We start from the raw sequence: 26,467 nt of genomic DNA on the forward strand, positions 1-26,467 counted from the left end.
TTCCATAGTGTCCTGTCAAATCTGGTCTCTTCAGTCAAAAACTGAAACATTAGTGATTTCTGTTGTCTAAAGAGCAGTTTCCAGACACTGAACAGACAATTTTCGAGTAAGAATAGAGAATAAATACTCCAAACGATACTGGGGTTAAACTTACTCTGTGGCCTTTCAATCCAGGAGGCCCAGGTGTCCCAGGAAATCCTCTAGCTCCCTGAAAATATGACAAAGCAAGTACTTGAAAGCATTTTCTTGATTAATATTAGTTTGCACTTTGCAACTTCAGTTTAGCTGTTCCAATGGTTCTGGGTGTGAACTCAGTACACCCTAAGTATTTGACAGTTTTTGCAAAACACATTTGAACCAGAATTGAGGGAATGCAAGCTACAAGCCTCCAAGGTTTGAGTGTTAATTTGACCTCAATCAACACTCATATTATTCAGAATGATATCAGTTAGTTTCCTCACCGCTGACCCAGGGAATCCCATTTCTCCTGAGTTTCCTGGTTTTCCGGATTCACCCTGTAATGAGGTCACATGAGAATCAGACCTCGGATGGACACTGCTGAAAAGCACTGACCTACAATTCATCAACTGGCTGATTACCGATACTCATGTTTATACTGCAGATGAGCAAATCTGCACCCTCTCATATGGATCGGGTGTTTTTTGGGGGTCTGTTTCTCGTTATGGGATCTAAAACTAAGGTCAAAGGTCAGAGATGACTCACGTCTTCACCAGGCTTCCCTGCAGGGCCCTCCGGTCCCCTTGTCCCAGAAGAACCCTACAACAGAAGGCCAGCATTAGTTACACGACACAATATTGGTATGTATACTACTAAATCTGATAGGGATGTCTGGATGTGTGTGTGTGGATGTGTGGGACCACAATGTGGCAGGGATATTGTCGTCGCACCATTTGACCGGGATCACCAACATCTCCAGGGGGTCCTTGTGGTCCAGCATGACCCTATAAGTAAGACAGAGACAGAATTGCATTGATGCTTGTTCCAATGGGATATAAAATATGCAGAAGCCAACTGGAGGTCAATGATAATTGGTTTGTACTTACAGCCTGTCCGTTGGGCCCAGGAGGACCTCTTGTTCCTGCTTCTCCCTATAACAAGCACATATCATCCTCAGTTATCCACTGAAATAATGTTTTACAGAGTAAGAGACAGTAACCTAAGTGCACCAATTTGTTCCGCTGAATACTATAATCAAACACCTGGACAGTTTTAAGCGTCGTTCTTGCCAAAAAGTCCCTTCAATTACAGTGCAATTCAATCCAAGTCTTGATGAGCCATTAGCGCTATAAAAAGACCTGAATGTGTGAACACCCCTGACCGTCTTACCCTCGTCCCTGGAACCATGGCCATCTGGCCGGCTGATTTCTCATCCCCGAAGCCTCCTGCCATGTGAGCCCCAAGTCCCTGTACAGAGCAGAAGAGACCTCAGGACACACGTTTCAACCCTGAAATGAGCCTGATGATGAGCATTTAACTAACGAAACCAAAGGAGAATCGAGGGGTAGGTATTGGCATGGGGAAGTATATATGTTCAAGACTGCAGATACAGCATATTCTTTCTGAAATATTCAACATTAAAGTGTAACTGGATATATTCTGTCAGCTACATGTGCATACAGTCGGTCGTTAATGAGATTGTTGTTTTGGAGGTCAATTTTGATTGGTTGTTGTTGGTTGTTATTGAAGTATAAGTGTGCATCACCAGCAATCCAGTTGTATAGTTTGGAACTGTGGGTGGTACAGTATGAATGTCAACAGCATGTGATGAAGTGTGTGATCACAAAACAAATAAGCCAACATTTTTCAACATTTCTGTATTATCTTTCTGCCCAGTTGCAAATGCAAATCTTAATGTGACTTCTGGAAGAAAAAAACAAACTCCATCTTCATTTTGAGTAATGGTGCCACTCTTTGGTAGCCTCATGAGGAAATCAGGATGGTCTCACAAGGCTAACTGGTGTATGTCCCTCTCAAGCCTTACTGTATGTCTCACAGGGAACACAGAGTCAAAGTCCGAAGAGAGTCTCAGTCGAATTGGCGGATGAAGTACAGGTTTTAAAAGGTAAGCGACTAATTTACTCACCCCAGGATGAGTCTGGTGTCCTGGGGGTCCGGGTTCTCCCGGGTTTCCTGGCACACCGGGCTCTCCGTCGTACCCTACTGAACCTCGTAAACCCTGGTCATAGAGGGCCACATCGCACATCAACCAAGAAGCCAGGCTAAAGGCTTAACAAACATAATCAGTGGCCTGTTTATGAACGTCACGAGATGAAGCCACTGTTGAGAGACACTTACACATGACCACTTAATGTACTGAATGACACCACACTCACACACACTCACATACACATTACACTTCACACACCATACACACACTCACATATCACACCACACACACACCATACACACACTCACATACTGTACACATTACACTTCACACACTCACTGTATATACACTTACCGCACTACACTTTGTGTGTGTATATATATATATATATGTAATTTTGCACTGGTATTTTGTACTGCTCTTGCACTGTCCTGTCTTTGCACTGTCCTGTCTCGTCCCTGCACCCTGTCCAATGTTGTCTCCATGTTATGCACCACGACCGAAAGCAAATTCCTAGTATGTCGAAAAACTACAATGGCAATAAAACCAATTCTGATTATGTAGCCAACAAGGCATAATACACAATGAAACATTAGAATATTAGCATTCATACTTTTGCATGTGTTTTTAGTAGTAGTTCCTCAGAATGGCTTCTTGCTGATTAGAATGATACAGATAATATAACGATAAAGCTGTTTAATCGAATGGTACGTAATACATCATGTGGATTAATGTTATTTTGTAAAAGTAGATATCCAATAATAGTCCAATAATGGATTCCACATTTCAATAAGAGTGGCATACCCATTTATCAACTTGGGGGCTGAATTCATTAGCTTGCAGAAAAAAAGTCAATTTCAGGGTTGGCTGTATGCTGTGTTGATCTATTGTCCTTGGATTTAAAATATAACTTGTTTTGCACAATTTTTCACCCTGTAACCACTTTATCATATAGAAGCAACACATCAAAATGAAGAGCCTCCACCCCAGTATACCGGCCATTTTGAACTTTCCTATCACTTTATTGATTGATTGATTGATTTAATTTATTGACACACCAGTGTGTCATGGCAGTGCACTGCAATCTGTCAAAATAAAAGTCCCAGCCTTATTTCCATTGAGGTTATCGTTATTACTCTCACAATTCTAACAGGTTTACTTTTTTATTTGAAGGGGGGAAAAGTAAATACATAATGGCAGTTTTGAATTCATTTGTCACACTTCCAGGATTCACTCTGTTCCATCAAAGGAGTCATAGATTCAAAGGCCATTTATCATTACCATAAGGCTGACATGATCGCCTGAGAGGGAAACTTTCCCATGGACAAGAACTGATTGCTGACAATTTTGTCTGGTCATGATGTTAATACATTCCATATTTAAAGGGGTAGTGTGCTATTTTGGACATTTAGCCCTATTTGTGGTCTGTCTACTATGAACATAAAACTTAGTTACAAAACTATGATAAATGTGCGTTTCTGAGACGGGAAGCACAGGGTGTATTCTTACCAGTCTCTGTGTGGTCTCCAGTGAAATGTATCACAATCCAAATATTTTTAGGTGTTTGGCATGACATAGTCCTCTGTGGTAACAGTGAAAACAAGCGCCAGGGGGTTGCTTATGTCCAAGCCATGCCAAACATTTAAAAACATTTGGATTGCGATACATTTCACAGGAGAGCATACTGAGACTGGTAAGATTACACCCTGTGCTTACCGTCTCAGAAAACCACTTTATCATAGGTTTTCCAACTCATTGACTTCCATTGTAGCCCAGTGAGAGCCTGCATAAAAACTGCAGCTAGCTCAATACTGGAACGATCAGTGAAATTGTGGTCTCTTTGTTTCAGGTTCATGGTAGTCAGACCACAAATAGGGCTAAATGTCTAACATATAATTCTCCAAATCATGTTTACATAAATGTGTAACGGTAAGCGAATCAATCAATCAATCAATCAATCAATCAATCAATCACAAAAAAGATCAACAAATTCAACAGTGAATTGAATTGAGTGATTATCAGGAACATACAGGCCTTCCTTTGTGTCCTCGATCTCCTCTGAATCCTGGTGCTCCGGGAGGACCCTGTTGGGATTAAACACATTTGAAAGGTTCTAATGGTTCCTTGCAATAGTGTTGCTAAACATGCTGTCCTATTATTATAACTAAAACAGGGGAGTTGGTCTGTGCAAACAGGAACCCCTTCAGGTGACAGAGAGGAACCCCTTCAGGAGAACAGAGAGGAACCCCTTCAGGAGAACAGAGAGGAACCCCTTCAGGAGAACAGAGAGGAACCCCTTCAGGTGAACAGAGAGGAACCCCTTCAGGAGAACAGAGAGGAACCCCTTCAGGAGAACAGAGAGGAACCCCTTCAGGTGAACAGAGAGGAACCCCTTCAGGTGAACAGAAAGGAACCCCTTCAGGAGAACAGAGAGGAACCCCTTCAGGAGAACAGAGAGGAACCCCTTCAGGTGAACAGAGAGTTACCCCTTCAGGAGAACAGAGAGGAACCCCTTCAGGTGAACAGAGAGGTAACTGTGCTCTTATGCCATCTAGTGTCGACTCACGGAGATGAGCATTGACAGTACTACAGTACTACAGGAAAGGGTTCTAGATGTATATATTGTAGTCATTTGTACACATAAAGCTGTAATAAGGCTTGTGTTTACATTTTTTGACAGCAAATATTCAAAAGTACAGCCTTACCATAGGTCCAGGACGACCTCTGATTCCAGTCACCTGTGATACAGTAGATGATTAAGGGTTGAATACACCTTTCTCATATAAATACACTACTAAAACATATAATACTATTTCTGTACTGTAAATTAGGGAAACCTCAGTGCTTTACAAGTATAAATAAAGGTTTGAGCTTAAATTTCTAAATTATAAAAATAAGACCCACACTTACAATTGGAACATCTCCGGGCTCCCCCTTCTGACCCTGAAAAGAGGACAATTATGAAAATATATTAGGTTGCATGAAGTCAAAATGAAAATACAATTCCATAAAGGATAGACAGAAAGGATGTGACTGATGTTAACATTACACTTACCCTGTACACTCTGCCCTCTGAAAACAAATTGTCAGATAAAATATGTAAATATGAATTCATGGACACCATAGACCACAGACATTGTTAAAATGCAAGGAAAGTTCACTGTGCACTGGCATCCCCTATGCAAACCCTCAGTGCCTCATGAAATCATAACATATTGGGGCTATTGAAAGAGTGTCCTGTCAAGCTTCAGACCAACAACCAGGTGAAAACATAGGTGAGACAGAGTTTGAGCCCTCTGAGTCTACTGTACCACAAGCCATAGCATTCAGAATCAGAGAGATGGAAGCTCTGATCGCATTAGGCTCGATGTAGCCTACAGCAATTCCTCAATCTACAAAAGGCCTAATAATCACTGTAGAGACACTCATGGTGACTTTCACTACTATTAACCATCTCATATAAGCACAGACACACTTCCCAATAAGGCTTACTCTAACTGACTTAATTCAACAGACTCTACCAGTCAAAATTCCGATTCTGATCCGACACTTTCGGCGGCGGCGAGCGCTCACCCGTAGACCGGTCGTTCCCGCCCACGTCCGTTGTGGCGGCATTTTCGCAGATGGGGCAGCACTCTCCCTCAGGGATGACCACCTTATCGCAGTTGGTCAGCACGTCACACTGCACCTCGTCGCACAACACCGAGCCGCTGTCGCACACGCAGATCCGACATGGCGCCGGTTTCCAGATGTCCTTGTTGCTGTAGACCTGGCCGTCCAATATGCAGTCCAGATCATCTCCTGGAAGACACGGGGAAATGCAGTTTGAAATAATTTGTGAGCTAGGCCTACTCGATTGATGAGAGACAATTGAAGAACAAAGTTAAGCTGAAATTCCAAATCGCTGGTCTTGATTGACCACACAGGTGATATCTAATTAGATGTTTCTCAATCTTTCTAATGAAAATGCTAGGCAATCTGTATACCTCTGAGTTCCCCAGTGACATCTCCAAAACAATGCTCTCAAATAGCTGATTTTCAGATCAGGTAACACCAGTGTCCCACATTGCTGCCATGCCAATGATCCACAACAACAGGGCATTATCACAATTTAACTACAGAAGCACATGAAACACAGCAGAAGAAATGCATTGTTAGTCTGACGGTATCTTTTTTTCCCCTATCCTAAACCAGTCACAGGTAACTGTGCCGGTGCATTTTACAGGATAATGGGAAACATATGTTTCCATTATGTTAACGATAAAATCTCAGCTGAACTACAGGGGAGAAAGGGCAGTGGAAAAGGTGAAACTTGGTTCTAGTAAAGTCTCCCGCTGTCAGACATGAGCTCATTTCCTCCCCAGGCTATGCCTCAAAAACCTGACTCAGTCCAGGGAAAAAGGGACTGGAAAAAATCATCTATGAACACCATGTCCCATAGATACTATAATTATTATAATTATTATTATTATTATTATTATTATTATTATAGAGTAAAGACGTGCTTTATGAATAAAATAAAAAAATATGTATTATTGTTGTATTAATGTTACTTATTTAATTGATCCCCAGGGAAAATTTGCAAACCTAATACCTATTCAGAAAGAAAAGCAGTTCCTGCAGAAGTTTCTTGGTTCACCTGCACCACTGCACATACTTACACTTCAACTCATCCACTAAACGCACTGAACCGAGTTAATTAAGGGCTCTTAACTACTACAAACACAGTCACATGCGTTTTCATCCCAAATGGATTGTCTTGGACTGGGAGTTCTGAGTGGGGGAGCAGTAATCTGATCTCAGATCTGTGTAGTTGAGGTTCGAGGTTATTCAAAGGGCTTTAACTTTTCCTATTGTAAACAGCAGGTGGCAGCCATGATCATTACAAGTAACCCTTGACAACCGCACACATATTTTGGACAGTTAACAGTTGTACTTAGCCCTTATTAGGCCAATTTATGTGCCCCTTAAAGGGCTAGTTACATAATAATGTAAAGTAGACTGATGATATATCAAAATTTTCCTACATTTAGATACATCATAGAGCCAGAATACTGTCTCCTAGAATATTTTACCAGATGCAGTATTTCAATGCAATAATTTCATTCTGTATCCCCAGTAAACCCTATATTTTAGAAAGACCTACAGTTCAACTTGGAGGAAACAAACTGTCCAGTCTGCTACAGCATGTCATCCTTTGGCACGACAAAGACCATCCTGCAGATAAGCTCATTGCGGAATTGCTGCAGTCTTCAATGATCAAAACGCAGCCACATAATTGATGTCCCTTTACCAACCACATCAAAAACATAAAAGTACCACCCCAGACATGTGGGTCAGCCATTACCTCATACTGTATCTCCTTTCTTCACTATTCTCTGAATAAAGTGAATGTTGGCTAAGCAAAGACAACAAGCAAACCTGGCAACCCTGCAGAGATATAGTAACACAGAACGCTCTTCCCCTGGGAAGCAGATCAAACGAAACCAAAGAGGTCCAGCTGACTGAAGAGCTGGGGGGGTGATGTTACTGATATCGTAAATCAACCTTAAAGACGCCTTAACAAAGGAAATGGGGACTACTAAGATATCTCAAATTGGAGGTAAATCAATGCTTGGCTGCGGTGCTGACATGGCAGTGTAATGAAAGCCTATTGGACGGTCCCGTAAGTGAGTGTGGCAGCAGCAGCAGTGGTATTTCCCCAGACCATGACTGACTGTCTGTGGTCATTAGTCATGAGCATGGCATGGACTCCAACAAAACTGCACACACACACCACATACTGTACAGTACACACACACACAAATGTACACACAGGAACACACCAAACAAAAGTACACACACACTAACTGCACAAACAAAAAACTACACAAGCATACAAACAACTACACACACACACATACACACACACCATTGGGAAGCCCCCTGCTACAGTACCTCATCCCTCTGTCTACTGTAGGTTGTCCATATGGTGGAACAACCCCGTTGCTGATCCATAGAGCCCAGCCTCCACCATGTCTCCCATTAGGTAACGGAAAATGACCCTGTGTGACCCTCGATGCCCCTGGTGCTGGCAGCTCCGACGACAAGAAGCACATGAGCTTGAGGAGGACCGGGGTGATCGACGGACCGTCGGGAGAGACGTGAAGCCGGTACCACACCCACATACCCCCAGTCAAATCTTTCACCGGTTCTGTTTGTGGCAGACAGTGGATCACAGATTGGGCTCCACAGCCACAAGAACACTCACAAGATGGATGTGTGTGTGTGTGCGTGCGTGTGCGTGTGCGTGTGTGTGTGAGTACGCACATGCACACATGTCTGTGTGTGTTTAGATGCTACAGACACAGTGGACACCTTCAGGAAGAGGTAAGACCATTAAGGTATTTGACACGGCTAAAAACAAGACCCAGATAGCAAGCGGATCTGGGCCATATACAGGCCAGATCTGGCCCTTGTGGTTTAGTTGCGGCCCATATATGGCCCAGATCCGCTTGCTATCTGGGGACCCAGTCCTCCGAAAGGATAGCTAGTCTGCAAAAAAAAAAATCAGCAGTCTTGCATCCATTTAGTGGTCATAATCACATGTGAATTGTTGACATTATAGGGGCTTTTCCATCCAGGAGAGGGACCATTAAGTGTTGATAGTGCACAGTATGTACTGCAGTGAGAATGTACATTTGAAACCAATATAAGTTTGTAAACATGCAAAAACGGAAAGACTTAACTTCATATGCAATTCACACTTGATTTCCTACACAGCAGAAGTGTGTGTTATAACCAAACCAAATGTTACTACCCAGATACCCTGTAACTGGTTTTGATTGAATAGTGCCCAGGGAATTTATAAATCCCAGTCCTCTTGTGCTTCTTATACCTTGACAACTTTATTACCGGCAGCAGACAGCTTTGTGCGCATGGTATTTGCGCATGAAGGTTAGTTAACCGTGTGTTAAATGCACGTCTATTACACACATTACACAGAGGAATACGATTGGAATAAGAGAAAGAGTCGAGCTACGGACTGCAAAAATGTCTTTTTTTTCTGTTGAGGTTTTTCAAAAGGGGGCATCAAGAGAGTCTGAAGTTTACTGGGAGAGAAGTCTGGTTCACAGGGGCGGCCTTAAAAAAAACCCTCAGCGAGGGATGAAGGCGAGGTTCGCTTTCCCCCTCCTCTCAGCTTACCGGAATTCATCACAGGCTCCGTACTTTCTGCAGACGCTGTAAAAGCCGTCCGCTAAGGCCACATCGTGACAACGGTGAAAAAGCAAGCCTTCCCTTTGTGGAGTCCGCCTAATGTTACATTTTCCACCCGTCTTCCCAGTCTGTGAGCCAGAGGGCTGATAATTTTCCCTTTTCCTGTCCTAGAACATGGATTCCGATGGGGGTTATTCGACATGAGCCAATGTCTGAGAGAGGACCTCTTCTGACCACACACTCACCAGACAGTTGTGAGATAACAATGAGCCACAGCACCCTCAATGGAAAAAAGCGTGACACCCAACTAACAACTTGGGAAAAGTAAGAAATTATCTCAAATGTAATGTATCTGGCAGATGCAGACAGAGGGGGGAAGGGGGCTGAAAAAAAGCAACTTTATGGATTTTCCCTGGCTAATGTGGAAATACTCTGGGTTTGGGGAGTCAGCCATTGAAGCCAGAAGTCTGTGAGGTTAGAAAATGACCTTATGGAAACAATGAGTCACTTAAACTGTATTTCTTTCTCTTCGTATCTCTCTGTATCTCTCTCTCTCTCACACACACACACCATCCCTTTCTATCCCCAAAGACGCAGACCAACTGTTAAGAGGACATTTGTTCAAAAAAAAGATTGAGACGTGCTTGCCATTACCATTGTGTGTTTAAACCCACTAGCTCTGTCGAACGTGCGTGCGAGCAGGACATGTTTGGTATTGCTGCAATCGGTAGGTTCAATCCCCCCATCAACAATTGGAGGATTACATTTTTCGCTCCAGAGCCCAACTCCTCCGGGACTCTCCCCCAGACTCTCCCCCTGCACACCCCAGTCCAAAATCCCATGTTTCTAGCGCCCGCACATGGGGAGCTGGTTTCTCTCAACATTTAGTTTCAATTCATGGATCTGCCTGTGATTCAGATCCGCTCAAAAATGTATGGCGTTCTTCCTTGGCCCATGCTACAACCCTCCACCGACTTTAATGAAAATTGGTCTGGTACTTTTTGCTTAATCCCGCTGACTAACAAACTAACAAATTAACGGAGGGGCAGAAAGAACCACACACGCGACTAAAGAAAATGACTCTCCGCCCAGTGTGCACTCTGGGTGGAGGTAACAAATCTCTCTGCGTCCCGACTGACAGTGTGGATCTCTTTAGGGAAAAGATCTGTTTTCTAGGCGGTGTAGATGACTTCCAGCTGCTGGTTGTGAGCTTGGAGCAGCTGTGCAATCCTGATTTGAAACCCCTGGTGTCAAACCAGACATACATCTTTAGACACCAACTGACCTGTGAACTTTTCTGTAATTGGTTCACTGATTAAGCTATAAGTGCTTGCTGTTATGCACAGCCACCAACACAGTATTTTTGGTGTCATGGGGTTAAAAACTTTGACAACACCTAATTTTTGGCAGTTTGTCTACGGAGTGGTGTGAACACACATTTACACCCTTTCATTATCCTTTTGCCCTCTGTCACCAGCCTCTATCAGTATAGCCAGGGTTGCTGCCTTCCTTTGAAAGAAAAGATTTTATGGTCATTTGCCTCTCAAAAACACACCCCATTTCATATTCCAGAGCTGGGTGGTGTGGAGCAGCGTTGGGGATTAGCAGTTGAGCCAAGTTGGAACAAGGAACTTTCGAAAGGCATGGAGCAAACACCCTTCTGGTTTAAACATGCTCCTCACATTGGCTTTCAAAAACAACGCAGTTTATCCAGGGTGTGGAAGGAGAGCCAGGAGAGTTCAAATGAATAAGTAGCTTACTGATTACATGTCTGGGCTTTTGCTTCGTGTCTTCTTTAAAGCTTGTCTCCTTTAATGACAAATGGCGCACATGACTTGTTCCCACTGTGTTTAGCCTGGATGGAATATTGCGGTCCACCTAAATTACCCATTCCCCCCCCCCCCTCTACTCACTGACCCCCAGATTTCCACTGTCTCTGCTCTGCCAAACCTTCCAATGGTCAACTGCTGTGGAGGTCGGTGTAGACTCCCTCCCCGGAGTAGACGAGACTGAGATGTTAGAACATGATCTTTAATGTCTTTACCGTAATACTGCTGTAATCAAGAAGGGCTTGTGTGCAATTTTATAATGTGGAAAACTTACTTTCCAGCTATCATGTACTTATTGAGGATTACAACTGCACACGGCACACCAGAACAGAAAGTACCAGAGTCTTCTAAGATAAATAATTGGTGTCAATGTTATAGTTAGGTATTCACTTATCACCAAGCTTGGGTCAAATTGTGTATTAAAAATCTAATCCAAATTATTTGAGTGTTTCCTTCAGCCTGCCTGGAGTGTTGAGCGTTGGTGTTTTTGCCTTTACTCATTCATTCACGTCATTGTGCCAGGCAAGATCAATCAATCACAGGTAAAGTATTTTAATTAATTTAAAATAGTACTCGATCCAGGTCTCCTAATATCATCAAACATGAGTGAAAGCTGAAATAGTTGAGCCTGCACAGTAGTTACATTTTCTAAGCCATATTACAATAGAAAAGAAAGTCATTGGGCAGCATTCTTTTAGTCAGTCTGCAATCTCCTATGGGTCTGTGGTTTTCCTAACAGAGGCATTTGGGTGACCAGTAACCTCACATGGTTTGTGTTTTTTCCCCCCACATTCAGACAAATTACAGTCCTATGACCACGATGACAGTGATGTTCAACCTATAACATATAATTACGCACCTAAACACTAGCCTGAAGAAACCCAGATCAAAGATCCTTGCTACGTAAAAACCTTAAAACTTAAGTGGCTATGCTTTACTTTAAATTTCTATGAATATAATACCTTTCACTCCACTCCAAAGTTATCTTAATGGCTCGTCTTACATTGTGAAGCTTGTTATCATTGAAATATACAAGGTACAGTTTACACAGCACTTTACAATAACAAGGATGCCAAGGCTGAAATCAACTGTCATTACTTTGGGAGGGAAAATGCTTTTGAAATCTTACCATTACAGTACATGAGTATAGGCCTAGCATCCTGCCTGTGAACCCTCAGTGTGCAGCAAGTGAAATAAGTCTTCTGTGGTTTAATGTCTCCCGCGTGAAATAGACATGAATAAAACCTGTCATAATATTATTAGCGTACATTCCTGGTGTTAAAAATAACAATGTGTATAAAGATAGCACGGAGAGAAAGAGAAAAAAAAACACTGTTTGGCTTCCCCAGGTGGACCTTTCTGCTTTGCAGCCACATCTTACGCAGTGTCCTGGCCGGCCGTCAAACATGTGGCTTTCATATCCTCTCAGGTGGAGTTCAGCCTGCACGGATGAAACCCAGCTAAACACATTACCACACTTTAACAAATGGGATAAATGTGTAATGCTGCATGTCCCTTTCCTTTGTGAACAAGGCCACATGTATACCGAATGTGTGAGAACGCAAAAGCTATTCATTACAGGTGGATTAAGGTGTTCAGAATGAATCATCCTCAGGTCAGGATATCAAATGTGCAATACATAAGGCTGTGTTCTTTATCTGGCAACACCACAGACTATTACATTCATCTAAGGCAAAAAAACACATTTATCCTACGTTTATTAAACATTCATTTTCTGGCTATGGAATTTTATATCATTCCAAATCAATAGTCAAATTTACCGCCACCGAAGACCTTGAAACCTTTAACTTGAAACAGCATTTGAATGTTTCTGACACATCGATTAAATCAATTAGTGAACCATTCCATTCACCAGAAGACAAATTCCTGTTATCCTAAATTGACTATAATGTTTTCTTAACTTCATTTCAGGCGCTATTTCTTACGTGTATCCATGAGAACTTTTTTTTATGTCTCATTAAATCAATTTTTGCATCTAAGAAGCCAGAGTGTGCGGCATCACTTTCTTTGTTCAGTTATCCATGAGACGCATCAGATACCATGCCAGGCATGTTGCAAGGGAAACTTCCACATCCCAGTTAAACATCCCAGTTTGCCAGAACTGGACTTTTAAACAAACAGTTTAACCGTACAGTACAGTATACAACAGGTCCCAGCGTCCTGGTGTGTTACATCAACTAAGCGCATGTACAGATGTGCACAGACAGTCTCTGAACGTGAGGAAAAGTTCTTTCCATTTCATCATACATTTGTGATGCAGCTGAACCACTTAGAGAAGGAACACAATGAAGCATATGATTTTAGCCCATATGTTTCATATAAAAAGAGAGTGGGGATAAATTGAGATCCCCTGGCTGCTCCAATGAAGGAGAATGAGGTAACATTTCCCTCGGGAAGAGGAAACTAACAGAATAAACCCAGACTAATGATGTCTATCTATCATGTCAACCTTACATCCAAACATTCAGAACTAAGATTATGGAATGCATATTCAAATGAACCATAACCCTAACACAGACAGGGACTTCAATTTGAAGTACCAGGTGGATATGTGGATTATTGGACGACAGGAAAACTCTGGGTCCAGGACAAAGGTGAAATTTGACACCCAGATGTTCTTTTTTTCCTTGGGGTGGTGGTCAGGAAAGTGAGGGCTCTATAAGCTATAGCCTAGATGGTGCTTGATATCTCAGAAGATCACATTCAAGCCGTCATGAAAATCTCAAGAGATCGGGAGTCTAACAAATGCATGGGAGTAACTTCAATTTAGACCCCGGTTCCTGTGGTGGGAACACTGTGCGTTCCTGCAAAGGTTCCTAGTTCCTGGGGAAAGTTCCAGTTGAAAAGGCCTAATAGGCAAACTTCCATGGTTCCTCATACCAGCTGCCTATAGGAAAGTGAAGGGGAAGCACTATTTTCCCACACTCATACTGTCAACTATGATTGGATACTACCCAGTCCTAATCCTCTCTATTTCAGTGTTAAGTGCATATCAAAAGTACATCAAAAGCATGTTGCTCTCTGAAGAAAGTCCTCTCTGAAGAAAACAGATTTCATTTTACTTAAAACCTGTGCTCAGTGAGCTCAGGGAAATGAGCTTGATTCAAAATGTATTTACAACACAGGTTGTTTCATTTAATGCGCAAATGCCAAACAAGCCAAGAGAGGTGTCAACTCATGAGCAGTGGGCAAAGGGAAAGAGGCAGTAGATACTGTCGGCCATTAGGTAATTAGGGCCCAATAAAGTTGGTGATAGTGATAGCACAACACATCAGCCAGTGGGTGGCACACACATACACACATCACACACACACATGCTATATACACCAGATTATATAGAGATCTAAACAACTCTACAGACACCTGTGTGTGTGCATGTGTGTGTGTGTGTGTGCGTGTGTCCATAGAACACTTTCGCCACTGCATCTCCGTGATGACCTACTGACTAAATGGCCAAGTAGTGATTGTGTGCTTCAACAGGTATCAGAAATGCTAGTTATTATTGGAAAGCCAGAGGCATATAATTGAAAGTGTTCTGTTGCAGTTAGAAAAATCAAACACAACAATATTAACTAGTGTGTGCATGACACAGTCACTTTGCATTTTTCAGCGTTGATTCAGGCTGTCTACATGTCTCTCTCTCTCTCTCTCTCTCTCGATCTATCTATCTCCCTCTCTCTCTCTCTCACCTGCATTCATCAGGTAATATCTGATAGGCTGTTACAGCAGTTTGCCAGGTGTGCTCAACGCTGCCTCCTGGTGGTTGGTGCTTCACTCACTTAAAATAAAAATAAATACCATACTGCGGCATCTGACAAATAAATCGATAAAGATCTAGAAGAATTCACCCAATACCTGTGAAGCCAATAGAGCAGTTCCAAAAGCTACTGTATGAGGCAACTCAATTCATATTGAATATATAGATCATCCCTCAAGAAAATGATCAATAAGACTGATACCATAGTCTAAATCAATACCACTCCTCTAATTCCAGAAAAAAATATTTGATCAATGGATCTGACCCGGTTCAGGTATGGACCCATTCCAGACTATGTCATCTCGACCACGCATGTCGTCTCAACCTATGACATGTTCAAATCATTCTGAAAAAGTATTTCACATTTTTATGGTTTTGAATGAATCGTTGATTTAGATTCAGTCTGAAAGTGACCTGAGGGCATGTCACACAGGAGCACTACAATCTGGATGAACTGGACCCACGTCCAAGAGGGACTGTCGTCCTTCTTGATCTCACACCACAGGTTGCTTTTTGCTGACCACTAGCATTCTAGATTGTCCACTAGCATTCTAGATTGTCCACTAGCATTCTAGAATGTCCACACGCAAGTAAATTAGAAATGCATAGCAACAATAACCAATCCACATTGTCACACTCAGGTTTGCATAAAAGGCAAGACTGTAGCAGACTGATGCAGATCGTTTTTTGGGTCACTGTGAAAGGCCCTTTGGTTAACCTAACCCAAGCCCATATGCTTATACTGTACCAATTCCCAGATACATCTTCAACTGGATCACTGTTGAGAAACACTACTAAAGATAAACTTAAACCTTTTCCATGTCAAATCTGTGACTCCCAGTCCGAGTCAAAAGTGCACTGCATTCGTTTCTGAACTGATGAAAGGGTCTGTGGCCTTCATTATTCTACACATCTACTGGGACGTCCACACATCCACCATTTCACTCTGATAAACCATTTACAATTTACAGATGTGCAAAACTGTGTAAAGCAACAAAAAACAGAATTAATGTACACTAATTCTACCTATAATAACATAACCATTAGTCAGAAAAACATGTGCCTAGACAATCTTTGTTTTATTCCAGTGATGAAATACACTTTAGATCATTATCATTCTTTATAAGTTCCCCAGACCAAGAGTTTTTCCCCAAATTTTTGAGGTATCCTATATAAATTATGAAGGACACCAGGCTAGTTCAGATAAACTGCCACCACATTCCATTTGACCTTGTATAATAACAGTTGTGTGCTTTGAACTCCATCCCTCTCTCCTTCTGTCTACACCATCCCTTCTCTCTCTCTCTATCTTATCTCTGACTGTCTCTATCTCTCTATTTCTCTCTATCTGCCTCATTTTCATTTTTTCCCCACTCCCTGTCTCTCTGACAATCTCCCCCTTCGTTTACAGTATCTCAATCTGTGCCTTCTCTAAATGCCTCTCTCTCTCTCTCTCTCTCTCTCTCTCTCTCTCTCTCTCTCTCTCTCTCTCTCTTTCTCCCCTTCTCTCTCTCGATCTCTCTCTCTTTCTTCCCTTCTCTCTGTTTTATTATTCCTAAGGCCTTGCTGACTAGATGCAGCTGCTTGGACCCTGACACAGGCTCACACTGCAGCGTTGCTGTGAGCAGGCCCAGGCAAGGCCAGGATGTGAGGCATAAATATTTATATCTTTGCCTGGGCCGCAGATTGTGTAGAGAGTCGCATGCATGCCTGCTCCTTTAACCAAGTTCATCTCCCAGAGCATAACCCAGACAAACAAACACACACATATTTGAGACACACATTTGCGGGTAGGGTATTGTAGGAAAGTGACACTTTAAATTGCAACACATGATTTATGAGAAGTTTCCAATGGAAAAAAGCCAACCAGGACTACTGCATCTTCACATGAAACAATTCATGCATTATCTTCAGTTGCAGATAATGCAGGTTAATGTTGGGGACTAGCAGTTATTTATACAGTAAGCTAAGTTCAATGCCTTTGTAAAAATGTATTTTTTATAGGCCCTACATGCTACAGTAGATGCTAAACTAACATCCACAAACACCAGCTAACTGTCTCCTAGTCCCAAACCTGACCAAACAGTTGTTATCAACAGAGTTGCAGATTACAGTTTGTTGAACTGTTAGAGAGGTTGGGCAATGCTGAGTGAAGGACATTTCTACAGACCGTCACAAGCCTCTCCCAGGGGCCCCTCTGGCCTGCTGGTGACATCATTCTGACTATAAGCCCGAGGGACCGACAGCGGTTTATCACAATATGAGCCCCTTGAAGTTTATTGCCTCCTATATCTTTGTCAAACCGAGACAGACAGATGAGGTCAAAGGTCATGGCCTATGATACGCCTGTATACTACTAAAATTCCTTAAAATCGAGTTTCTTAAGATGTGTGATACTAAAAAGTATCTGTGCACCAACAAAAATAATGCAACGTGACCCACAACTACAGTTCAAGTCAGCTGAGGAAATGCATCAAGGCTAAATGATTTAATAGAATTTCACGTTCCTAAGAAAATGTATTCCTAATTCAATTGTAGACATTAAATCACACAAACAGTGGCTTGTAGTTCTGTGATGATAAAGTTGTGGGTGGAACTTTTCAAAATATGTGTCCTTGTGTATCTCCTGATACTGAACGTAATATCATAGAAGGAGTCTGCGTTTCAAATGGTGTGAAGATTCTGTGTTAACTATCTATTTGCTCTGTTTCCGAATGCATTTTCTCAATAGACTTCTCTGTGGACTTCGTAGGGAAGGCTTTAATGCCAAAAGAAGGGATTAATTATTGGCAAGTTCGACGCAGTTAGTTCACCATGGCCTCTCCCTTCCAATGGCAATCATTACATACTTCTTGAACATGTCATCAGCAGCTGCAAGAGCTTTGACACAGTGTTCTCCCAAAAGGCAGCCCTGAAATCAGGATAGTGGATATTTTCCCAAGGAAAAAACAACCTCACCACTTTTAAAGGGATAGGGATCCAAGTAACGAATTGGCCTCGTTTCTGACTGCAGATGGCTGCGCTAAAATCGTAGCGTGAGCATTGTGCACCGCCATCTTAGCATTAGGGTTGTTGCATTACTAGTATGACGTAGTATCGTTTCAGTATGCTAAACAACAGTGGTCAGGCTATGTAATGGTTACTTACTGTATCATAATCATTTCAGTTCCTTCACTGGACATACATGTGTTGGGCCATACATAATTTACATCCACATGCCCTTAGGAAAACCTGTAGGGCCTACAGAGCCAAACAGCAGCTTTGATTCTAAAGCCTGTGTGTTAATACACAAAAAACAACACAAATATGACAACTTGGAAATCTTCTCCCATTTTATGCGCAAAGACCAAGGTTACTTTATTTAACTCGTGTCATTTGAGGCAAACAAGGAGACATCATCTCTAAGTGAACGTTTCCATTGTGGTTTCACTAAAAAAACATGGCCGTCAGTAGTCCAGATAGACCTAACACACACTGGTCCAGAGGAAATTCCATTGTGACAGCGCTTCCTGTGGTAGAGATAGGCCAGTCTGTGGGGACAGGCTCAGAAGAGTGCCCTGGATGACATGTGCAGCGCAGAGATACACACCGAACTCACCCCGCCCCCTCCCCCCTCCTCCCCCGCCCCCTTTACCATCTGCTTTCCTTCACCTCCTCTCCCTCCTTTCCTCCTCCCGTCTCTACCCTCCTCTCCTCCCCCCCGCCCCTCAGCCCACATCACTGACGACTAGGGAACTGGAAGTGAATAACTGTCTGTGCTGATGAGAGAAATGTAACCGCACACAAACGTAGCGCCCTTTAGTCTGGGTAAGCATGGATGTGACCGAGCGGAGACAAAACAACTCTGTCCCGTCGAGTCGGTCGTGTTTTAACCTGAGCTGTTTGTTGCAGTGCATCATGCGTGGTTGATTGTGAAAAAGTGTGAGTTAAAAAAATGTTAGACAGTGTGTCTGTAATTACAAGACAAACTGTTTGTCTGTAATTACAAGAGAGACCAAAAAAACAGTTGAGAATACAAAAAGCTGGCGTGCTCAGTGTGTTGAGTATCTTGGTATACGTGATGCTATTGTCCTAAATTGGCAAAAAGAGCAAGAAACAGCTTACCTGTAGATAGCTGTGGTCTCTTTTGTGGGTCCAATGTAGGCTACACTTATTTAAGAACAGAGGTTAGGTAGGAAGAAAGAAAATATGTCTGCCCTGACAAAGGCAATTTGGCTGAAACGCAACAGAGACCACAGCTATCTACAGGTATGCTGTCTTTGTTTTGCTCTATTTGACGAAAAAAACATTTTGTTTTCCCCAAGACAACACATGCGGGTCTGCTTCAGATCTTCAGATCTTAACACCATGAAATAACACGTTATGCTAAGGTGATTGCTGTCAGAGATTACCTAAATACAGTTCCATAACTAGCTTTGACAACAATGGCGTCATCACACTCACTAGTCTGATCTCATATGCAAGTCAACCTGTTAACTCTCATGAGAGGAAAAACTTCGGACCCATTTTGCCCTCAAATGAGCTTGAAATAACTCCCACCTTAGAATAGGTCCCTAGCCCACATGGTCCATTGAAGTAAATTTTGACCAAAACATTGTTTTTTTAAGTCAATTAAATCAACAGGAGCCAAATCAATTAGCCTCAGGCTCCTTCAAACCCTTCAAACCTTACTTCAGCATTGGCCCCATTTGGTCAAATCCAATTCAGCTGGTAGCCATGACTCACTGCAAAACATGCAGACATTTCCACATGCCACCAGTCTGACTTACTGTGGTCAGTGTTTGAAGGGAGGGAACTGGACATTGGACGGGTTTCTGACTGACAAAACAGGCCTACATTGTGCTGAAAGAATGCAGTATTCTGTGTCCATTCCATTCCAAGTCCATTTTAGCCCTGAACCTACTTGTATCATGGAGAATGTTTATCATTCACTTTTCCCCCCAAGTAACTGTATTCAGTCCATTCTATTGAAATGCAGGCCAGATGTTGATATACTGTACAATATACACTGCATATTTTCCATTTGATTTTATCTACACTCCATAGGACTCAACACTTGATTCTGTGCTTAGTCTGAAATGTTTTGCAGAGAATATGAGTGTAATTGTGTTGGACGTTTTGTTGAACGTCATACTAGGGTCTGGCAGAACAGTAAAGTCTCTGTTTCTATTGGACTTTTCACAAACTACTCCCAAGACTAAAAGTCATGTTTGTACTATAAAGAATGACATAATAAAAATAAAAAGTTCCTTTCTATTTGCCAAAATGTGCTCTGTTATCTTAGTATACTGCAGAGACATACTGCAGAGACAATGTAAACAGAGGACCCTCAAACACCAAACAGCAGGAAAGCAAGTCTTGACAGAATTCCAATACATTTCTAAACATTCTGTATGTGTTCCAATTCAGTCATGTCGTCCATCAAAGAGAATGAGCAGATGGTCACAGTGCTGTGCAACCCTGCTATTCTCACTCATGTGCAAACCTGGAGAGATACTAGAGAGATTTTGAGTATCTAATCCCAATAGTGTGATGTATTTACCTATTACACAACTGTAGCCACATGCTAATACATTTGTTTCTCATCTGTGCATGACATCATAGTCAATTTCATGATGGCGTCAACATTTATGAGGTAGCGACTGTTAAGGTACTGTATCAAAAAAACAACACTAATCATGCAGGCAAGTTCTGGGATTCAAAGCAATATTATATTTTCTGCTGATTCTCTTTGTTGGACGACATGACTGGATTGGAGCACATACAGAATGTTTAGAAATGTATTGGAATTCTGTCAGGACTTGCTTTCCTGCTGTTTGGTGTTTGAGGGTCATCTGGGGTTTACTGTATTAACCCTTTGAATACCACCGTGTCGTCTGCAAAATTTTAAAGATATGGTATTTTTTTTGTTTTAAAAAAAAATAAAATTAAAAAATTATCAAAAGAATTCCAACATCCCAACACATCCTGAAAGCTGAGAAACTATTACTAGCTTTCTAGTAATATAGGGAAAATCCAATTAATATTCGGAATGTTGGCACTGTACTTTCAGGGTTAAAAGGGCAGGACCACCTGTATTGTGGAGCACCTACAGTACAGGCATTTAGCTAATCAAAGTAATGTAAACATAAATCCAATCAGCTGCCCCAAAAATGGTTTTTGTCACCCACTAAAGTCTATGCAGACATCCACCATAGACCTTAACCACAGAACTAAGCATACATTTGGGTTAGTCCTCGCCGCAAGCTACCATAAATCAGGCTTCCTACAGCCCATTGGCGGCACAGGGACAAGACAAGCGCTTATAAGAGACTGATCCTGACATCCAACTCAGATTAGATATGATACGTGAAGGGTTATGAAACAACACCTAAGATAACCTTTAATACCTGTACAGTATGTACTTATACCTAAGTGGTAGTCCCTTATAACCCCCCCCCCCACAAAAATACTCACCCAGGTGATTAAGTAACTAAAAGGTTTATAAGCAATCTCTACTGCCCACTGCTGGTGTGCAACATTATTGGCCACACGGATGGACACACATCACGTATAGAAGCGGCTGCACAGCTTACAAAACGTCTAGCCGTGATAAGACACGGGGTTAAAAAGAGACTCAAAAAAGAGTGCATCATCAAAAACCATGACATCTTTGTTGTATGCTAATGAGCGCTGGCGTGGTTTTGCTGACTCATGCCATATGGCCTGACGTGCCATGTTAGTGTCTGAGACAACTTCCCCAAATGGGATATAGCATCTCCAATTGGTGGATTTAAACCAATTACAGTAGTCTTTGAAATGGTCACCGAGGGAGATAGTGAGCATGCGCAGTACAGAGGGAAAGAACAGCCCATAAAGACCTGCCAACCACAGTGGATGGACTCCAGAGGGCAAAAAGTCCTCCTGATCTCTCAGAAAAGCACAACCAGCTGTGTAAACATCAAGTGAAACTGAAAAAGGCAATTTGAAAAAGAAAAAAAAAAAATGTTGCGTGGCGCGCCAGTGACCTACGTTAGCGTTCTCAAGCGAGGCACGCGTTTTCCGATGCGTACCTGTCATCCGAGCTTCCTGACCAGAGGAGAGGTCGGTCGAGTGGATCACAGAGCAGATTGAGAGGGAAGTGCCACTCAAGAGACGAGGAAACATGTGAGGAGGGTTCTAATTTGTACACTCTCAAAATGGATGGTTGGTTTAAACTTTTGACTAAAGAGGTCTGGGGAAGCGGGGGGGTTAGGGTTAGGGTTGGGGGGGGGGGGGGGGGGGGGGGGGGTAGGGGGGGAAACTGTTGGAGAAGTTCCCACAGACCATGAAGGATAACTATGAGCCCCTACTCCCCACTACCCATAACCCCCCAAAGCTTTACACTGACGTGCTGTGTTTTGCATCAGCCATATAACATACCTAGTTGCCTTTGAGGCCAAACCTTGTTTTAATATTTCCCAAATACTGCCAAAGCAACTATTTTAACATCTGGAACTCATCCCCCCTCCCCCACCCCCAACTCCCCCTTTGCTGACTGGCGTCATTTGCTTTAGTTCCCATGGAGCTGACCTCGTGGGTGCAGGCAGCTTTATAAACCTATCGTCCCATCGTCTGTGCCAGTGAGTCATGGAGGACGCTGCCAGAGCCAATCACATAAGGGCAACCGATAACACATCCGTCTGGCCGTAGAGCCACAGACCTGAATCAGGTGACGTCCCTGAAGAGCCTAATCCAAGACAATGTTAGGTTTTTTTGTCATTTTTTTCTTAAGAAAAGAACATATAATCAAGTCATGGTGCAAATATGCAACATGTGGTTTTAATCAGAGCCGCCTGGTGGGCCTGGATGAATTTACGTTTGGACATTTAGCGTTGGTCGAAAACAATCCATTTGTTGCACTGTTAAGCACTCTGGCAACAACAACTGGAACTAATTAGTTAGTTGAAGTGATCTCATGTAGCCTGCTGCTTGTTTATTTGGAAGACTCACTTGGTTTTCCCGGCACGTGTTGACAAAGAGAGAAAAGTGGAGTTGTCTTTTGTCTTGGAAAGATAACATATTTGGAAAGATAACACAAACTGACAATAGGCTAAACCTGGGATTACTGAAATATAAATATTGTTATGTATGAGAATATCTCACCAAGTCTAAGATTGTTGACCGCCTGGTCGCTTTGATGTAGCTGTGGTGCTTATAGTGGCATCTTTGAAGATGTTTTACTGCCTTGTCAGACTGTGAGAAGGGGAGTGTCCACACACACACACACACACACACACACACACACACACACACACACACACACACACACACACACCCCCGCACGCAAAAACATGGTTTCTTGCTACTAAAATCCTGGGCAAGATTCCCTTGTTTCAGCTACTAGAGCTAGTAATCTGTTGCCAGTTTTCTTTTTATGTTCCCAAACCTAATCCTTACTCCAAATCTAACTCACACACTATTACTTGTCCCAGTGCCAGGGAGAAGTCTACAGTACCTTTGTCTGAATTATGATGTTGTGCTTTCTAAACCAGGTTCAGAGTGTGTGCCACAAGTCAGACTACCCATTTGTCTTTACCTGTCTTCAGATCTGGAGAAGGATCAAGAAAGATCAAATTCAAACTCTCAGCAGATGCACATTAATATAAATGACTATTATTCTATACAGTATAACTCTAACTCTATAAAACATTTAGATTTCTATGACTTTCATTTTAGGTTTTAGCCTTAAAAGGATCACTTTGGGCTCTAAAGATGCCATAGAAATGTGGCAAGGAAAAGAAGAAAAAGGAAATGACCTCAATGCCCTCCGCTCTACAATAGCCCCCCCTCCCCCTCCAGAATAGATAAATATTACTGTTACGTTCCAACCTCGTCGAGTGAAACAAAGCATCTGCTTGCAATTATCTCACTTTCATCAGCATTCAACCACAACCAATTTGAAGCTGCCATTTTCCATATAAAAATCTCAATTCACATTGGTAATCGTCGATGTGGGCACATGCTTTGCTTACTCTGCTGAAAACCAAGCTTAGAATGTTGAGCACAGCAGAACACTTCTCAAAGTTAGCCACAAAGTACTGCACAACGGAAGATGAACATACTGTAAGTCAATACTACTCTGCTTTGACAAGCAATGTTATGGACTCAAGCTAATGTCAATTTGTCAGTGTTCAGTGGGAACGTGTTGAGTTCAAATCCTCCGTGCCTCATCTCCGATGGACAAATATGGAAAACGGGAGGGGAGAGGAAAATGACGACACTCCCACTGGGAATAGAGTCAAATAAAATCTGAAAAGCAACACTTTCCTTTGAGGAAAGGTCTAGAACATCAAGGGCACAATGTTTTACCCCTGCTAGGCTTAATAATGGACACTCTTACTCATACTCATGCTTTAAATACTTTTAGTGTAAGATATGTTCACTGCTAACACTTCAATAGGCTTACATATTGATCATAATGTCAAATGGATGTCTTACCCAAACAGTTAACTGGCTTTTAGTCACTATTCGTTCCACTACCACAAGGTGGCAGTATCTCTGATAACATAATAACATTTATAACATGTGTTACTGTAGGTGCATCACATGTTCTTTACAATGTAATATGCAGTTAACCAAGAACAACCTTCACAATGAAGTATTCCTCCATCCAGGGCATAGCCTAGAATCTGAAAATGAACAGTCCTTATGGTTTCCTGACTCTGCTAACTGAAATCAGGGCCTCTTAAATTAACTTTCCAGTCAGTTCTTAGAGCCTGCTTTGTTCTCAAGGCGCATGACATCATACTTAAAATTCACTTCAACAAACATCTGACATCATAGCCCTTAAAAAAGCAACAAAAAAGCTCAAAACTTAACTGCTTAAGTAAAACAATAATGCTCAGGTGTGTTCCAGCTCCATGCGTAATATTCTCCATTTGCTCAGCCTTTAAAGTGTGGAACCAGCCCAGCGCCTCAGTGAATCACACACACACACAGACACCCCCCCCCCCCCCCCCCCCCCCCCGCCTTCATGTCTCCTCACATGTGCTGTAAATTAACATGCAAGCTGTGTTCTCCCAAAGACATGTGAGCACTGGTGTCGAAATAGTCTTGGCAGATGTGAAATGCATCCGAGGGAAAAAATGCATGTTGGCAACACTTAACGGAGCCTACAGCGTGACAAGAGAGGTGAGAAATTAAGTCAGTCTGCGAGGACCCCTTTTTTCCTCCCCCAAGTGCATTTCTGGTACCTCCTAGTGACATCACTCACTGAGAGATGACCAACGCGATGGACCCTGACTAAAAGAGCTTGTTTTCCCGTTTAACATAATCCACACTAGAATTTGTCTCATCTCCTCTCTGTATTCACAAAGCTGGAGGGATGCTTAGATAATCTGTTCTGGTCTGTAACAAGTATCCTTTAAAGAGATCTTACATGCCCCATGTTGTCATTGTGTTTTCAGCTGTTATCCATTATAACAGAGGGTAAAAAGCCCAAACAAGGTAATCATGTTATGTTATGCGGGTGCATTTACTGTGGCAGCAAACATTTAACAACTTGACCAAGAAACAAATGCTCAGTGCTCTGTTATATTTCTGAATCCAGAGTTTTTCATTTCAACAAATAAAGGATGAATTGTCACTTAATTAATTTAACCACCTGGACAAGATAAGGTTCTCTAACACCATGTCAAAATTGAACACCAAACCAATTAAGACAACTTGAGCCCTCATCCAACAAGCTTATGTTAATGTTTCACACAGCATGGAATTAGCAGCCACACACTTAACATAGTCCACCCATCAGCAATTAAGTGTTAAAACAAGCAGAAAGTGTGGGTACTCACCACTGGTTCCCTCTTGGCATTTCACAAACAAAACCTGAGCCACTGAAACCACCAGAAAAAGGAAAATCCTTGAATGCACTAAGGTCATCATGTCTATAAGAAAGACATGAGCCTTCCCAGTGTGCAAAGTGGAGGAAAAGGGGTAAATGTTCAGGGTATCACTGCTACACCATGAAGACAGGGAGCCTTTCCTGGAAGCAGCCAGCAGACCCAACCCAGACTGCGCGAGTGCTTTTTTGTGTAGTTACAGCTTTAAATGAGAAGAATGCTGGCAACCCTCATTTTCCTCCCCCTTTTGTCAGCCCTCTCTCATAACCCTCCACTCACAGGCGTGTGAGGCTGTGTGGGAACGACACCCATGTTCACATGCTCAACACTTTCTATAGATTCTTTAGTGGGGAATTTACTGAAACAACCTACATTTGAAATCCGAGAAAAGTAGAAGATGAGGAAATCTTTGTTTTAAACTGTCACTATTTACCCCCCTCCCTGAAGTGGTTGCTAAGCAAGATTGTAAAAGTGCTGTTTTATTGCAGTCTTAAGGGCACCAAACTAAGCAAGAGCCGACAGGAACATTTTATTAGATCATTAAGAATAAGAATAGAGTTTATAACTAATTGTATTCGGTTCGGGGTGATGATAATTACGTGGGGCTGGAAAACTCAGGACTGTTGAAATAGCTGGGAGAGATACCTGTACAGTACCTTGTTAGACTTGTAGACCT

General features: G+C 42.3%; 1 protein-coding gene across 1 annotated transcript in view; it reads right to left on the minus strand.

Moving 5' to 3' along the window:
- col5a2a (collagen, type V, alpha 2a) overlaps window positions 1-25,942 on the minus strand; it is a 41,864-nt gene extending 15,922 nt beyond the window's left edge. Inside the window, exons 1-13 of the mRNA XM_084451820.1 lie at window positions 25,744-25,942; window positions 5,702-5,929; window positions 5,184-5,200; window positions 5,039-5,071; window positions 4,834-4,866; window positions 4,159-4,212; window positions 2,105-2,197; window positions 1,348-1,425; window positions 1,065-1,109; window positions 909-962; window positions 724-777; window positions 462-515; window positions 155-208 (exon numbers count right to left, since the gene is read on the minus strand). Coding sequence (XP_084307946.1) covers window positions 155-208; window positions 462-515; window positions 724-777; window positions 909-962; window positions 1,065-1,109; window positions 1,348-1,425; window positions 2,105-2,197; window positions 4,159-4,212; window positions 4,834-4,866; window positions 5,039-5,071; window positions 5,184-5,200; window positions 5,702-5,929; window positions 25,744-25,834 — 888 coding nt within the window. The 5' untranslated portion in view covers window positions 25,835-25,942. The remainder of the gene's footprint in view (window positions 1-154; window positions 209-461; window positions 516-723; window positions 778-908; window positions 963-1,064; window positions 1,110-1,347; window positions 1,426-2,104; window positions 2,198-4,158; window positions 4,213-4,833; window positions 4,867-5,038; window positions 5,072-5,183; window positions 5,201-5,701; window positions 5,930-25,743) is intronic.
- Window positions 25,943-26,467: the final 525 nt, after the last annotated feature.

This window comes from Borostomias antarcticus (assembly GCF_949987555.1).
Source record: "Borostomias antarcticus genome assembly, chromosome: 17".
Classification (NCBI taxonomy): domain Eukaryota; kingdom Metazoa; phylum Chordata; class Actinopteri; order Stomiiformes; family Stomiidae; genus Borostomias; species Borostomias antarcticus.